General features: G+C 37.5%; 1 protein-coding gene across 4 annotated transcripts in view; it reads left to right on the top strand.

Moving 5' to 3' along the window:
• The first annotated feature begins 2,557 nt into the window (after positions 1–2,557).
• Positions 2,558–18,446, top strand: part of LOC124413501 (fasciclin-2) — a 69,817-nt gene continuing 53,928 nt past the window's right edge. For all 4 annotated transcript variants that reach the window (XM_046894125.1, XM_046894127.1, XM_046894126.1 and 1 more), the window contains exon 1: positions 2,558–2,909. In XM_046894125.1, coding sequence (XP_046750081.1) covers positions 2,855–2,909 — 55 coding nt within the window. In that variant the 5' untranslated portion in view covers positions 2,558–2,854. The remainder of the gene's footprint in view (positions 2,910–18,446) is intronic.

An 18,446-nucleotide genomic window follows, 5' to 3' on the forward strand; every position in this document is an offset into this window, starting at 1 on the left:
TACATTTACCTGTTCGCAGGACTGGCGTAATACTCAAATACTAATATGCAATGAATCATTGAATTATTCAAATGCATTAGTAGTTGTGGTTAGTAGTTGTGATTCCAGTTTTTTCTGTACAATCAATACCTTTTTTGTTCAGGAGAATATCCCATTGGGCCTTATTAAATATTATTTGAGTGAACGGTCAATTTGTTTTACAAGAAGCATGTAGCGCTTGGATAAATATATCAAACCACAAGAGCAAGTCAGTGAGTTTTGTCGCTCAATCTCTATTTAATTCATTTCAATGATATTTTATTGGTCGCAAATACGGAATTTTCAAATATCCTAATATTCTTACATTATTATTAAGACTTGACTTAACCTAACTAAGAATTGGGATTTATACCAAAAGCTGCTGATATCTGTATGTATCGTAAAAATAACTGACGACTTACCACTATCTGTTCTATATCAGCCTAATATTAGAAAAAACATCAAGAAAATTACAAGTGAAACCATTAAAAACAAATGCATTGGTGTATTGATCAAAAGTATTGTTTCAATGATTATCGATTTGTTTTTTGAGTCCGTCAATGCTGCTTTACGGGAAATCATCATCAACTAGTAGTTGTTAAAAAAACCTGGTTGAGTTTATGTTATGCTCTGCATAAAACTATCTATTCTGCCTTTTTGATACACAATCTACCTGATATTTCATTCATTATTACTGATTCTCTCCTTCCACTTAATAGACGCTGTTTTGTGGAAATGAAGTGCAACGCATCTTCTGTTTGTACTCAGCGATTTTCTTGGGATTTGCCATCGCGTACTTTCATATCTGTATTTCAAACGAAATTCACCCCGACTTGTTTCCCATTCGGAGTCAAGAGCGTATGATATAATAGGGCACTGGGTAAGCGCTGTAGGCGGCGAGATGGTAATATACTTGACTTTGGATTTCGTTGCGTATACATCAGCTTCGTTCACACGACAATCAGGTAATTTTACGCAAACATCCCTGCGTCGTTTCAAGCCCTCGCACAATTCCATTTCAATTTGCGTTTTCGGTTTCCCCTCGGCTTTCGAATGAGCTTGCGGTTCTGCCTTTGTATTTGATATCATATTTTCGTTCTAAAACTGTAAAAAAAAGTTGACTACTGTCTGCGGAAGACGATAGAATGAAATTTTAAAACTTATCTTACGGTGGATACTAGTTATTCGTACTGCAAGTACGATACTTACTGCGATGATCATGATTCGCGTTTATGATAGTTATACGCTTCACATAGGAACGAAGAAATAGAGCGTTGGAAAAGAATGAAAATCATTAAATTCAACCAGTTATTCGAATATCATGTGGCAAACATTAGTGTGGAATAGCTCACACATGAATCAACCTTGGTTAAAAAATGTCTCATGATGGCTTAGAAATGGTGATTAATTTATACCTACTCATATACATTTCTTAGAGTTTCCTTCTGACGGCTAGATCATTGTTCACAGAAATATTCGTGATAGAAAATTTCCGTTTTACTTGTAGGCGAGGTATAAGTACTTATGTAAAGTACTTATAGAAAACTGTAAAGGACGGAATCACCTTTATCAGCGTTCTTATAAAGATTTTTAGCCGTTGTTTCAAATGAAAGACTCTGAAGTATAAAATTATGTCGACTCTCGTGATTTCTTCGCATTTTCTATACCTTATTATTCGAAACGCGTGGCAAGCTTTTGTGAATTATAAGTATATCAATGCTTAAAATACTTTTTTCGAAAAATTATTCTATAAAAAAATCTATGACTGAAAAAAATTTTAATGCATTGCCACAAATGAACAAAACTACGGTCGATTATTCAATCGTTTTCCTGTAATTGGTTTTCGATACTGTATCATATGTTACTATTGTTAAATTTTCTTATTGTTAACAATAATTTACAAATCAAGCGAAACTTTTCCTGGAAGATTTTCCTCCTTTTTTTGTCTTATCTTTCGAAATTTTACAATCCAACCCTATACATAGAAAATTTCTCTCGTAGTTATAGAACTTGCGAAAAACTGCAATCCGAGTTTGATTTGCTCACCGAAGACCGAGCTGCCTGAAAATCTCCGAAAACTTGAACAACAAGTTCATGGTGCTGAAAAACCAATCAAAAAAATATTTTCTTGCAGACTGGCATCGGAAGAACCGAACCTCCCCGTCGTCGTCGTAGTGCGGCTAATTGTAAGGATAAACCAATTAGGCAGGTGTTCGAGGCCCAGAGTGTAGTGAAGAAGCGAAGAATGCAGGCAACCTCTGTTTCCAGGATCTACGGTAACTAATGAAACAAGCCTGCAGGTCAATGCGTGCGATGCTGTAACAATTAAAGCGCTGGAAACGATGGGCGCGGCCGACGAGACGGCCGGAGGTTCGCGAGTCGCTAGAAATGCGTAGCAGCGAGGCCGCACGAGCACCGAGAAGTTGGCCGTTTGAGTCTTCACTCTTCGGCTCTACCTGCGACGTCGCTTCCCGAGGCTTGCCGAGTGCGGCCGAAGCTGCCCGAACGGGTCGAAACAAACGAGCGCGGCACTCCCCGCCACAGTATGAAATCGTCCACCGTACAGCGACGACGCTTACATGTCGATTTGCGGGCGTGATTAGAGAGCTCGGGAGAAAGATAGACACAGACGGACAAACGTCCGAGGTTTGACCGCGTGTGTGAGAGTGAATAACCGATAATTCGGGGCCGACTTTCATCCTCGATAAGAGACGCGCCTGAAATACGCATCGAAAACGTTACGACGTCGGTTGTTATAAATAAATTTGAATCTTCGAACGGAAAACCGAGAGGAAGAGGAACATACCGCTCGCTGACCGGTTTTAAACTCCGGACAATGGCGGCTCACGGGAGACAGGTGGCTGCTCTTTTGCTGTTGCTGCAACTTACATGTGAGTGTGATTTTTGTCGTTTATCGTCAAATTCGTAGCACCGTTGACGCTAATCGCGATCGTGTCACAGTGCGTGTCGCAACCGTTCTAAAGTAGTTGTCCGGAGTGAGCCACGGGCGCGAGTTTCGAAAACCGTCGGACGGCTGCGTTTCAACGCGGTGCAATTGTTGTTTATTGAGTTTTTACGAAGTTGCGAGACTGAAGTTAGTAACGTTGAAATAACCGAAGAAGTTTAATTTACAAGATCTAATTTTTTTGATGCTGTTTCAACGGTTTACCATATTTTATGTAATCCTAAAGTTGCCAAATAACCATTTGTCCTAAAAATGCATCATCGCGATAACCTCGTTACAAACTTCAACCTGCTTCCCATTTTTCAGTTTTCTGGGTCATTCCTTTGTTTACACATGCCTTCTAGCCAATGTGTCGTTTACCTGTGTGATCGAGTTCCGCCAAACTCAGCCCGCCAGACTTTGTATATCGCAACTATTTATAATCCCAGACGTTGCGGTCTGTCTGCAAACGCCCGATTACCTTGCGGGTCAGTCGAATCTTCGTTTGATTATATTTTCTAGCCACGGTTACAGTTTCTGGACGTGTTCCGACGGCGACGTTCGCGCTTTCTTTCCAAATAAACTTCTCACAAACCGACAAGGAAATATATCATCTACTCATAATATTCCTAGATTGTTTTCCCAGACACAGTTTGGCGGGTTTATAGCTTTCCCACTCAGTTTCAAGTCTACCAGCACCTGGAGACTCAATCGCTTAACGATTTTTCGTTGATGCATTTATGTTGAGCAGTAGAAAGAATAGCTTTATAGCACTGCTTTCAGTGATCGATCCTCCGACTTTTTCCCTCATCGGCAGTACTCGAATGTTTGCCTTTCCCCTTTTAATTGCTTGCCTTATCAGATTTTAGAATAGGCTCAAGAATACGTCACGAACGTACGTTATACGGTCAAATAATTATGAAATGACAAATCACGAATCCACAAATCGTGAAAATACAGACCTTGGGAAAAGTGAAATCGTAAAACAAAAGCGAGGATTTTCATCGGGAAAAATATCTCCACTTGTTCTTTGGTGAGAATCCGGTTTGGTCTCAGCTTCGAATTATGGGCCTTCGGCAAGGCCTTAGAGTTTAGCCTTGAAGCGAATCCTAAGAGCGGGGGAGAGAAAAATTACCGGGAAATTTACCTGAGAGCATTACCTTGAAGATGAGTATAATGCTTACCTGCTCTCAAGCTCTCTTTGTTCTCTCTGGCTGCTCTCTTCGGGTCCTGGCGCCGGCTTGTAGTCCGTCTCTTCTCGAAAGTCGCGTCGCGACGGTCACACCAGGCTCTCCGATCTCTGTCCTTGGTATTGCGGTTGTTCATCCTTCGGTTCGGTCCCAGCGGCGACCGTTTATATGATTCGCCATGGCTAAACGGCTACGGAAATTTCCAAAGCTAGGTGAAATTCTCCCAATCGCCTTCCACCACTTTGGCCATATTCTTTCTTGTCGGTTTCCTTCCTTTTTTCACACCACGCCAAAGACTTACAATTAGACGCCGTCGCGCTGTAAATGACGGTTACGTGCGCACGACCGTTGTAAAATACCGTTGACCGACCGTTTCACTTTCAATTCTGTTCGAAGGTGCGTACAGTCACTTGAGGAAATTGACGATCGTCTATTTCGTTATAATTCCTCTTTTTCCTGTATTAGATTCGGTAACATTGTAATCGGAGAAAGAAAATTTGTATTGTAATTTTACCGATTTTACAAACGCTAACGATTTATCAAGCTGAAGTTTGCAATCTTATTGTAATGATGCAACTTTAGAGAAAGTCGTTATTTTGCAACTTTAGGATTACTTGAAATCTAGTAAACTGTTAATACAGCATCAACAAGCTCAGATTTTGTAATAAAAATTTCTTTAGGTATTCTAACGGTGCTAAATAGTGATTTTTATTTCAAAACTTTGATACATCAACGTTCTAACTTCATTCTCGTAACGATTTTGCGCGTTGGCCAATGCGAGTGCTTAAAGTCGAGTGATAAAATCGAGAGGACAGAATTAAGATCATCTACCAGATTATCTATGCCATGCCTCCAATTTTTGTGAATTTTTTTTCCGTCATTCTAGTTCAAAAATTCGTCTTATACGCAGTCGAATTTGAATCAACGATTTTCTTTCGTTTAAAATTGAACAATTCGATCGACATTGAAACAGTTAGTCGCAAGAAGGCATCAGATGCATGCTGATTTTCATTTTATCTGAAAAATATCTGAAATTTCTGCAAAATTGTCGCGATCACTCATTCATCCTTACAGACGCGGTACGTATGAGTTGATTGTTCCAAATCGCGCGTGGCTAGGTAACACGCACGTCTGACACTTATATACGATAATAAACCACTGTCACGTGGTATCTGCTGAATACGGTGTATACTATATCTTATCGCAAAATGCTCAAAGAATTCAATCGATAAGTGGCACGGCCCAGCTAGCTTGTCCCTGGTGCGATGTATTAGTCACTTGCGAGTTCTCCGGAGACGTGTTCTCACAGATATTCATCGCGCATCGAGTGTCAATGATCATTAAACACTGATTGAATCTATACGTAACGTCCATTCGTCTGCCAATCAATCCTCCCGTGGCCACTTCGTGCTTGCATACAGAGTGGTCGAACAAAAACGGAATTTTAACTCTGCAAGGGATTATTTTTCAAACGTTAAATTTGTTTTGAACCAAACTAATGATCTTAGAATAAAATATTCCGTATTCAAGTGCCGGATACTATAGCTTATTGAACAAAGGCATCTCCTCTGCATGTGAAGCTGTAACTAGCAGAGTTAGTAGCCAAACGTGTTAAACTTTTTGGAAATTGAAAAAATGCAGTGCAGTGTTATCTTTATAATTCTGTAAAAGTATTGGTGGTTCAAGGTTCAAGAATTTCACAAAATTTTGATTTTCGGACTTCACTACCTTATTCGAACGAATATTAGAACGTTTGGCTGCTAATTTTGGCTGCTAGATTCGGCTTCGATCTCTGCACACGTCACGATCTCCAGGTCGAATTTGAGGTCTCTGAGGAGAGCATCGATACAATAGAGACGAATATTTCATGACGTCATATTGGACAGTCAGTGAAGAGGGGGAGCGATTAACCGTACTTAGCGTAAATTGAGTCTCGCCACCCACGATTGCACTGTAGGAACGACGGACAGACGTCGGATAGAGAGTCCTACGTATGCAGAAGGCTTGAGAGAGAGAAAAAAAAATATAACCTTTATCTGAAACAACATCGTTCTAATATGTAGATGTGCTCATAGTTATTATTTCGAGGGAAGGCGTCTTGAGTGCAGTATAATAACCACCTTGTTGAAATTGCGTGTTATATCGTTGTGCATCACATTGCTCTCACGAATTTTATTTATGAATGCAGCTGCTTTCCAAAAATAGATGATAACTTTTGTGACGTTACCGTTACGTTTGACGTATTCATTTCATTATGGTTGTTATAAACAATTAACGCAAAAAAACTCGTTAAAAAATCAGTTTTTTTGTAACGTAGACAGCTGAGGCTCTGGATTTTTTTTCACCTATTCTCTATACACTGTTTTATAATATATATATTTTTTTTAGAATTTTCCGTTTTCTATTTTTTTCCAACAAAAATATTGGAAATTTCGGAAAATTCTTGCCACTTTAAATTTAGTATTTCCGAAATCACCTATTATTTTCTACATTTTTTTCGGTAGAAAAATGCGTCCTCAAAGGGTTAAAACTTACGGGGCTGAAGCCAGCAGCCAAAATTAGTAGCCAAAAACGTTCTTATGTTCTCTCAAATAAGGTAGTGAAATCCGAAAATGAAAACCTTGTGAAATACCTTGAACCCCCAATACTTTAAAAAAATTATGAGGATAAAACTGAACTGCATTCTTCTACTTCCTAAAAGTTTCACACCTTTGGCTGCTAAAACTTCATTGCTTTGCAATTTTAGAATGATTTCAAAAGAGTTGGGTTCTTAAAATATGAAAACGGTCTACTTCATTACGGTTCAATTAATTTCGGACAGTCCTAAAGTTACGTGTAAACAATTTCCTGAATATGCACCGTTACGTTAACGTTACTCGCGCTTCAACCTAATAGAATCAAGTCGTATGTATTGGTCTTGTCCAAAACTCCGCGATACGAATATACCATTCATGATACAATTACGATAATGACCTTGAATAATCGATTAACAATTTATTTGCTAGAAAAAGGATGGAGTTGTACTTTCAAAATCCTGTTATTATATCCTTTATCACGAAGTTTAGAAACCGCTATTGTTAGGCTATATGCAGCAGTCTCCATGACATAACGTCGCAAACTTTGGAACCATTTTATTTCTGGGAATCATTTCTGTACACGTGATGTTACGACTCTTCAACAGCTATAGATTGTATTCCGGCGTCCGGCATCCAAGGAGAAATAAGAGTATGAACGTAGTACACGCCACTCGACACTTTTGCAGATATTATATTTCGTACTTGACACAATGTCAGGGACCATTGCTGTTCAGTGAGTGGAGACAGCTGCTGTATTGGCGTGGGAATGATGGCGAGCAACGTTTTTCAAGAATTTTTGGTACTCATAATGTAATACTGTACGCCCCAAAATCATTTTTTCGAATTTCTTTGAAATGTTGATGCCAAATCGCGATCGTCCTTTTAGTATTAAACGATTTATTAGATGGTAATGCCAGGTTCGAGTTAGCATGCAAAACTTGCCGCCAGAAAATCATTCGCAGCGCAACGTTTTTACAAATTAATTGACCTCCATTTTCGAGAATTGACATAAACTTTTTCCAAAGCCATTATACAACAAAAAACTAACCTCTTTCCGTGAGTGCCCCACTCGTCTCGTACCCCATAGATCACGTGGTTCCCTTCTTTTAACGAGTTTATGATTGCTGAGAAAAATTTCAGGTGCTATCATGCTCAGATACGTGTTATATCTACCTATACATAAATAATCTACGCAACGCAACTTTTGATGTAGGTATCACCTACTACGTCTATATATATATATATGTACTGTATGTACAGTACGTCATTAAACGCGCACGGCAATTGGGTCGCGTGCTTCTACAAAGTTGTCCATGGCTCAAATACTGACGCTGATACCTACATATACACACGAGCACGTACGGCCATCTATATATATATATATATATAGTTACGTGTCGTATTTATAGCGTATGGGTGTACTGTCCACTCGCCTTGCAGCGGGATAACGTCTCCTCGGTCAGAATCTCTGGCTACAAGCTTCAAGGCTATGCATTAATTATTTTCTCTACATTGTTTTTTTCATTTGCATGGTTATTTTCACGCGATTGTTAATTTTTTATTTTTTTTTCTCTTTACCAAAATCTCTGACAAAAACTTATTTTTTTTGATTTGACAAAATTTTTATCGTCGAGACAACTGTAGCAATTTGATAATATTATCTTCGATGAATTCAGAATATGCTGCTGCTCCTCGTAAATATTTGATTATGGTAATGCGTTACTGATCTAGACAATCAAAATCTTCTCTTGAATATAAATGAAAAATGATTTGGTTAAATTAAACATTAACTTATTTATTCCATGTTCAGCGGGGTTAAAATGGGGTTGATAATTAACTTGTCAGAATTGGGGAGAATTATGTAAAGAATCTCTTCTTATATATATAATACGTACGATTGTCGGATTCGATTTAAATTTTATACGTTACAAATAACTTTTCCCTGAGAAATTCGTCCTGTTTAATGCTTGAAACTAGTCTTTTGTACTTGAATTTCTTTATATATATATATATATATATATATATATATATATATCTGTATATATAATTATATATGCGTGTAAAATAGTCATTTTCAGTCTATAGAATAACTGAAAAAGTCTGTAAATATTTCAACGATCCCACAATTTGGAGTGTAACTTTCACAACGATCAATTCGATTGTTCGATTCAGGACGCTTTCGAGGGAGCTTGAAAAATGTCCTACGAGTGTTCCCAATAATCAGTTGTATGACACCTACCATTTCATTGAATAGACGTAGATCTCGCGCCTCGATGAATATCCGCTTTTACCACTTAAAATAACTCACCGCAGGCTTCAGGGCTTGTCAATAACGCACGCAACGTGGTAGGTATACCACGCCGAACTAGGTTCTGCACCACCAATACTCGAGTTTTTGTTTCTCCTAATGCATGCTTACCTGCCTGCGTGTAGCAGACGGTTTTCACTTCGAACATTCCCTGAAACAGCACGAGCAGCAACAGCAACAGCAACGGCAAGGGTATATTACGCTTGTTTGTGTGTACAACGTCGGAGGGTTCTCGAGGGTTGGTTGAGTTTTGTGAAAACCTGTTCTCGGTTTCTGCAGCAGCCAGCAACCTGCCGCCTGTCCGCCTACCGGCAGCAGCGCACCTGTACGGACAAAGGAATCCCTCTTCTTCTGCTTCGGCTTTTCAGCGCGGTCGCTGAGCGTCCGTTCTCCTTTCCTTCTCTCCTTCTTTCCTTCTTTCCTTGCATTCCCTTACCCTTACCCTCCCCGCCCCTCCTCTTCATCCTCCTCATCCTCATCCTCATCCTTGGGCGATGTAAAGATAATAGAGTGCGTGTCTTGTGCCGCATACCGGGTGATGCTGCAGGTACAATGTTCGACGATGAAATATGTATAATTTCATGGTTCATACTTCTTCTTGAAATTTTTCAGCTTGGTACGATCGAGCCGAAGAAATGTTTAAGCAAACAAATTTTTTTCTTAGTCTTGATTTTTTTTGGGAAATAGGATCTTGACGTTGAAATCATATGCTTGAAATTTCAAACGATGGGTTCAATGAAACTTCAAGTTACCGATGCCGACGGAAGTTTTCTTTTTAGAAAAGATTTTTCATTAATCGAATTGGCAGTTTATTAATCTATGTTACTTTCGGCGGGAATTGGCCGAGTTCAGAGTTGAATAAGCTCGTTTGTAACTTTCGGATACATCTATGATCAGGACTTCAAGCACATTGAAAATCGTACTTGATCTTTTTTTCTTCGTTTTTGCCAAGCTCTATCATAGTCAACATTGATCATTAAAAATCGAGATCTTGACAGCAGAAACAACAAATTACTCCATACAGCTACCTAGGAATTTTGCTATTACGTCAATACCAAAGATTCGTCCGACTTTTTTTTTATTTTTCTTAAACTTGCCAAAATGATTTTTGTTTTCAATTGCTTGAGTGGACGAAGAAAAAACCTAGAATTTGGAATTAGCGTGAGTGAAAAATCGTGGCTTGTGAAAAAACACATTATTATTTATTTGTGCAAAAGTTGATAGAGAACAAGGCGACCTCCATAAATTCACGCCACTGCCAAAAAAAAAAAACGACGAAACACAATCCATGTGTACAATTTTGTCGATAGCTGAAGTTTTAGCGTCAACTACGCAGATTTTTAATTAGTATAAATTATATGTCGAGGGTATATTATCTCAATCAGTTTGTATGTACCCGGCTTCCACCTCTGAAACAACACTTCGAACACAGAAAAAAACCTGCCTCGTAGTTCGCCAAAATTCAAAGCAAGAGACCGTTGCGTTATCTGTATACATGATATATGCATATCGCCGTTGGGCTTGACCGCTAGTGAGAAATGCATCTACAAATATACTTACCGTATATAGTATATATATACACTGGCCTTCTTCATGTTTCAAAACACCTCGCGGCGCTAATCACTTCGACTACTCTCTTTTCTCACGTTATTTGACGCCCGTTAAAATTTTATCCCGGAAAACAAACGTCAAGGCTCAGCTATCATTATGTACACTTTGTTATCGTTTCATTTGCTGCAAAGTTCTCATTTCGAGCAAGAGAAGTAGAAACAAGTACTTCATAAAAGATATTCAACCTTCGTTCTTTAGTTATTCAATGTATACTGAAAACTTTGGATGCTCATAATTAATATAAAATTCGTTACATATATATACATATATTTTTTTTTTTTTTAATCGAAACGAAAGTTAACAAAAAATAAATCTACTAGGTACTCACAATTGCTACGAGATGTGAAACCATTCAGCAAAAGTGAAGCTACTGATCAAAAGTGCAGCTTTCAAAAAAGACGCGGTAGGCACTTAGCAGATTGCGCTGCAGAACGTCCTCGGAAACGTCTCACATGGATTCTGCACTATTATATACATGTGTTGTGCATGCTGGAAAAGTCTGCGTTTAACTTTTGAATTTTTTTCTGCTTCTAATCGACGTTACATATATTCTGTGTGTTGGCTGAAGAAGCATTTTGCAGTCTGCAAAAAGTGCAACTCTGCATCTTCTTTATGCATATTCGTAAAGAGCTTTGCTTTTATCTGACAGAGGCTTTTCACGACCTTCTGTTATAGCATATATGTTCAGAAAATGGTAACAACATGACATAGCTTCGCATGATTGTTTGAAGAGTGCTTTTTTGCAATTTTTCAAACGCAACGAATGTCAAACATTTTTATCATCACAAAGTTTTGTCAGAGTGTAAGAAATTGATGAGCAGGATCTGTTTTGCCATATAAATTTCTACGTATAAATTTTTGATATTTGAATATTATTTTTACAAAATATCAGCCTGGATTATTGGATTTTGCGCTACTTGTAGACCCACTACTGTTCCTGGGGTTCGTTTTAGGTGTTACGATTTCCGCCTAGGATACGATATAATCGTGGTGAAACTCACCGAACCGTGTTTCCGTGTTACGGACACGTCGTTTTACGACTACCACTTCAGCAGTGGTAAAAGTTTCCGCTGAAAAGTCGTTGCCGTGAACGAGACTGGAACCAGGTAGGTAGTAGCCTCTCACCTCAACCTCACGAAACATCAAACTCTGTGGGAATCGTCGGATAAATAGACCGCTGCGACCGCGGTGATAAATGATGGTGAATAAACAACCGTTGGATAAATTATTCGCGGACTCAATCTCGAGTAAAACTTCCTATAATACCGTCGTTCGTTGAAATACGGTCGAGTTACGTGCGCCTAACCGTCACCGTTTAACCTTAATTCCGGTACACTCGGCCTCGTCCTCAACTTTGTGTACATACGGATTATCATGAACGAGTTCGGTAGACGTTGGCAGATTAAGCGCCCGACTGCGCATGCGCGAGCTTTTTTTGAGCTTTCATACCGACTGGACGACTCAAGCTCAAGGCTAATGGAGGTTATGTAGGTGATGCGAATTTGGCGATGTGCTGATTCGGGTAGAATTGGAAAACTTTTATTGCTAACTGACTGATGAATGCATGACGACTACTAAATACGAGTCATAATTTCATTTCACATTACCTTGAGTAAGTTAATTCCCCCATTTTGCGCACGCGCAGCTGGTCACTCAGTCTGCTAAGCTTCACCGTTTCCTCTTGGTATACCATGTATAAAAGCTTGCTCATTTATTCATTCACCTTAAACCTACCCTAGAGAATTGAGGCTAGGGAGTAAACGAATGGCCGATGAAAACAGCCGCGCACCTTGCGTGTAAGAGCATTCGCACGCAGGTAGTAGATGTAACGACTCGAGTCAACTGCGATTCCAGTTTAACCGGGTTAGCGGTTCAACGCGGTTTTTAAATATTGATTTTCATGCCTTCGAACTGTTTTCACGTCTTCCACTTGTTGATTTTGTTTAAAGCCAATTAAGTTATATATTCAATAATAGCAATATGTTGTCAATATGATGAAAATATTATTTGAAAGTTGAGTTTCTTCAGCATGTTGGATGGCTGTGAAAACATTTTATCTTACGCGAGAAAGATCCCTCGGTTTCTCCGAGTCCTGAAATAACGATAACTACTGGAAAATGCTAGTGTTAGGAAAGTACGGGTGATCACGTTTTGTTTGTCAGACGATGAATGTAAACAGCGCCTTTTATGTACGATGAATATTCCTCGCAATGTTGGTATAAGTGTGTCAATAATTTGAATATTTGTGCAACCATAAGATAATGCTGACGGCGTATTTCAAGAGACCCAGTGAACGAATTATTGCCGCAATTAACAGATAATATTTATATTATCTGGTAACACAAATGTATTTACATCATATAGTTATACAGTTATTCTCACACATCGTGTACCTATCATTATTTAGCAACAATGACAATATTTTCCAAGCAAGTCCTATACTACTGATAATTTACCCTAAACAATTCATAATTGTTCTTATGGAGAATATATATGGAACATTCCACGTCGACTAGGGTCCAACTCTCACCCTCTTGGATTTGATCCGCGGTTTTTTATATTATTGTTCCATCTTTCATTATTTTAGCATTTTTTTCCAGATTTTCTTACCCCTGGCACAACCAATGTGCCTCAAATGATAATTCTTTGACAGAGATTACAACATTTTTGAAAATTATGAAAAAAAATTACATAAATTTTGTAGCCAATATCAAAAATATTCCAACTAAAATTGAACTGGACAGGGAAAATGGTAATATTTCATTAATTTTTGAAGCACTTAATACAATTTTTTTAGTCATTTTGATTTATTATTTTGTAACATCTGTAAATTTTAATTAAATTTAAATAAAGTAGTTTCAAAATTCGAACTACTATTTTTTTTATTAATTCAGTTTGATTTTTCAACTTTGAATTTAAATTCAAATTTCCAAATTTTTTTTTGCATTATGAAAGATATATTGAACCCGGAAATTTAGAAAATAATCAAAATAACTAAAGAGAATTTAATAATTGGTAAAAAAGTGAATAAGAAATTACGGTTTTGCCGGCCCACTTCAATTTTCGATGGAATATTTTTGGTTTTCGCCACAAAATTTTTGTAACTTTATTCACAGTTTTCGAAAATTTTGCAATTATGCCTGGTTAGGCATCGGCATTCGAATTGATGTGGAACGCCCCATACATAGTACTCATATCTGTACATATATTCTTGCAGGCGACAGTGATATTTATAGCTGAATGTTATCTTGTCGAATCCAATTCATCGTTAGTCAGAATAAAATTTTGCTTTTTCCTGGTTGTTCCTTTATCGTTTACCAAACAAAATTAACTGTAAGCTCCGAAAATTCATTTTCTGTGTTGAAAAATACATGTATTTTGAATCCCGCTGTGCTGAATGAAGCTAAAAATGTCTCGATAAATTTAGTTTGTTAATACTTTATTATTTATACCTGATGTAAATAAGCAGTGTTGCGAGCTCACGTAGATTCAAGTAGAGACCGTATATATGACGTCACAAAGAAGATAAATTATAAGGTTAAAATTTATAACGTTAATCTAAAGATGCATTTTAGTTAAACTCGTTATTTCGCAACTTTCTTACCGTGTAGAATTCAGTAGACTGTCACACATTATTGAGAAACTCATATTTGTTCAAATTGAACATTTTACATAAAAAATAGTTTCATAAGATGATGAGTTTCTTTTTGACACACTTATTGTGAGTTACCATACCATAAATAGCTATTTATGTGGCATGTCCGTGAACCGCTTGTTTTTTTGGCTAGGATAAAGATTTCAGGACGAACTGAAGGCTCGAGCCGGAAGCGAGTACTAAAATTATCCGAGCCAAAAACCGGTTTACGGGCATGCCATATGCAATATTTTTTACGGTACGGGCATTGAAAAGCAAAACAAAGAGTGAAGTTATGTCGCGATCTGTTCGACGAAGCTACTTTATTCGGCAGTTTCAGATGCGCACTTCGAACTGCGCATCAAAACTCCGGAATAAAGACTTTATTCCGCCACTTTGTTCGCTGCCGTATAAAGCGTCACTTTACGGAACGAAAACTGCCACAAAAAGTGGACTTTTCAATGCCCATGCCGTAAAAATAATATTGCAATATCGAAGTTGGTAAGGTTATATTGTAAGGATTCATGACGAGGAAAAGCCGTTATTCCACATTTTTCGAACGGTTTAAAATTCACTAAACCGTAACAAAACTAAATAAATTCATATTTTGCAATCCTAGTTCCTTCAAAACCATTGTAAGAATAAGAAATTAGTGATTTCTTCTCAACGTTTCATTACAACATCAACCTCCTAGAATATTACTCGTGTACCAAGTCTTCTCGACCGCGTTACAAAAAGGCACAACAACTGCGAGCTACAATCAGGCAGGATCACAAGGGCTTGCCATGGCTACGCTGACTCAGTATAGCTTCGAACGAAAACCGCAGCAACGCGTAAATCAGACGTGAATCATGATTCGCACATGCAGCACACAGTTTGAACGGCAGAGCTATTCCACCTTCCATTTCGAAGAACGGAGAATCATCTCTTACTATGGCTTCCCGCCTAGCATCCAATTAATCATTCCACCCGCGTTTTCGACACCTTGTAGAATTCATGATTACTTCGGCATTCCGACCGCCGCGGCGGCAAGCTCTCGCGTATCACCCCATCGTGTTATTTTATCCAGCAGTTATGGAGAAAAAAATTATGTTTATATGAGCGCAAAGTGAATGCAAAAAAAAAAAAATTCTCTTGAATAGGAATATTTTTTTTCTTTTTTGTCAAATTCGAATTGTTATGTAAAAATATTTAAACAAGTCAGATCTTCGTTTTTTTTCGTCACGGTTCTTGATCGATTCTTCCTAAATAATACGATGCTGAACAAAAAAAAAAGAATCTATCGTTGCAAATGATTTATATTTCTTTACAGACGATTACAAGTTTCCAAAAAAATCAGATTTTTTTTAATCTACCCAAAAATCAACGGCGAGGGTAATTTTTTTCTTCACCTCAATGGGAAAATTCAAGCTACGTGTTCCAATTGATGTAGTGACTTGAAACTTTACACAGATTAGAAAAAAAAATTATTTGCAACAGATTAGGAACACACATATATATATTTATACTTGTACACGAAAGTATATTATACTTGTGTATATATAGTTATTGGAAAACTATGTATAAACGCATCTAGATACACATATTGTTATTATATATCATAGGTAGGTTTATTTAAAATGAAAACGCGACAAGAGGTGATGAGAAAAAAGCGTCGACTTACAGATAATCTCGTTGAAAAGCAGCCGCGGGTTTGTTATTTTTGAAACGGACATACCCATATCCCCCTTGCATAACGTACAAATATTTATCAAAGCACGTAGGGGACACGGTGTATAATTAATAACTCAACTCTCGCAGAGCACCGCATGCGGATAGCGCGGAGTCATTTTGTTGAATAGATCGTAATTCACGTGCTTTCGTGGCGGAGACGGTGGCGTTGCAGCAGGGCTGCAGGGGCGGAGGGAGAAAACTCTTCAATAGAACCTAATTCGTGCTCTATGCCGCGCGATCTATCCATCCCTTCGGCGTCTATCATCTCCGTCATGAAATATGATAAGGGTTGATTTTGATGAATTACTTACTACTAGTTTTATTTATTTCGCTTGTTGGCACAAGCAAAATTCCTCCTGCTATCCACGTGCGGTGCAATAATCAACCACATTCGTCATCGATGGAGTTTCTTCTTTCCTGCCTCCAATCACCCTTCAATATATTACGACACCGTCGTAAGCATTCCTTCCCATCGTTTTATCTGATTGTTCGAGGGGACTTGTGTGCAATTATTGTACATGTAATACGCCCCTGAAAGAAGGGTGGGTTCCGTTTTTTTTTTAAAAGGAACGACGATTCTCAATGCAATTTTTTTTAATAATCATTGCCGTTTTCCGCTTTACCCCCTAGCGTGTAGACCATCGCCCCAGAAATTACTGAAGACTTTTGCGGGGTAGAAAAATATGATTTAAAATTGGTTCGCTGCTTCAAAGGAAACCTGACAAACACCAAATTTTTTATATACTCATACTTTATTATATCCAAAGTCTAATGTAATTAAATAATCGTATTATCATTCGTGCTCACGTCTTGTTGTTGCGTCTGTAAGAACGTGTTGAATTGACTCCGTTTGGGAATGAAACATTATTCATTAGGTTGACGAAGTTCAACAAAATATGATTAAATCCGATAATAGGTCATTTAATTCACGATTATCTGCTAAATAATGATTTCATTTTGTTTCAAACTGATAAGATTATAAAAATTTCATTTCTTAAAAGCCAATTTAGTACATGATGCGACGCAAAAACTGTTTGTGAATTATTATTTTAAACATATTACCGCAGATATCTTAATAACGCTATCTTTAACCTTTAAGAATTCAACTGGAGTCTGTCAAAATTTCCTGTAACTTGTTTACGAGTGTTTCTAAGTTGTGTATATTATCAAAATCTTCGATCTAATTTGTTCTTCTCAAGTAAACTGCAGTCGCTCAATTTTGTGAATAAATTATGTTTGGTTGTAATGCATGTATATGTATTTTAGGGTGGCGCAAATAAAAACGACTTTTTTTTTTTCCGAGTCTCATGTGACAAATTGTTAGTTTTTGATGTTTTAAGAGCCCACTCCAAAGGACAGTTCAAAAAAAAATTTTAAGAGGTCGCTCCATATTTTTTAAAACGTCAGAAATCGTCAAAAATCGATTTTTTTTGTTTATTATTTTTTTTTCCTCGTTACGGTATAATTTTATAGACAAAAAAAAAATAAGTTTCCGAAAGTTTCAGTTCAAAATTTGAATTTTGAAAGGTCGCTTATATTTTTTTTTCAATTTTTTGGTGCATTTCTTTAGATCTTTTCGAGCGACCTTTTAATATTCATATTAAAATTTCATAAATTTTTTTTCTTTAATTTAGTAAGAAAGAATCGATAACAATACACCACAACATGAATTAAAAATCAAACAAAATACTGGAAATAGAATTTTTTTAATTTAATTTTTTGACGATTTTTTACATTTTAAAAAATTTGGAGTGACCTCGTAAAATTTTTTTCTCGAGCTGTCCTGTGGAGTGGACTCTTAAAACATCAAAAAATAACATTTTGTCACACGAGACTCAAAAAAAAAAAAAAAAATAGTCGGTTTTTTGCGCCACCCTAATATATATACTCCATGTAATTATTGATGTTTGTCCTCCCAATCTTCTTGTACAATTTCATCGAATCCCGACTTTGGTGTCCGTATGGATAATCTGATAAGATCCGATTATGTTTTGCGTATAGGCATGTGGAGGCTGACGTGCCGATGTACGCAACGTAAACTTCAACTTGATAATGGAAAGCAGGCGCGCACAAACCTAATGCCATTGAGTGGTAGCTAAATAATTGAATTTAGATCGAAGGGTTGTCTCCTTGCAGCAGTTCGCGGCACCCTGCTTTCTCAATTAATTTGTAGGGCTTCGAGGGGGCGCCCGCTACATTCGAACCTCAAACCCTGCCGAGTCTCATCCCTTATAAGTCTTCGCTTCCGTTGGTTGGAAAAACAATCACTAATTTCGATGCTACGACGATTGTTATACGTCAATCAAGTTTTCCGGATCTCTATAATATACGTGATGAATTACATTCAGTTGAAAGATGAAACTACATTTAACCGATCTACACTGATTTAAAATTATTTGGAATTCGGTCATATTTTTTCTCCTTCTTAGTACATTCATGTTCCGTGATTCAA

This window comes from Diprion similis, chromosome 12 (assembly GCF_021155765.1).
Source record: "Diprion similis isolate iyDipSimi1 chromosome 12, iyDipSimi1.1, whole genome shotgun sequence".
Lineage (NCBI taxonomy): Eukaryota > Metazoa > Arthropoda > Insecta > Hymenoptera > Diprionidae > Diprion > Diprion similis.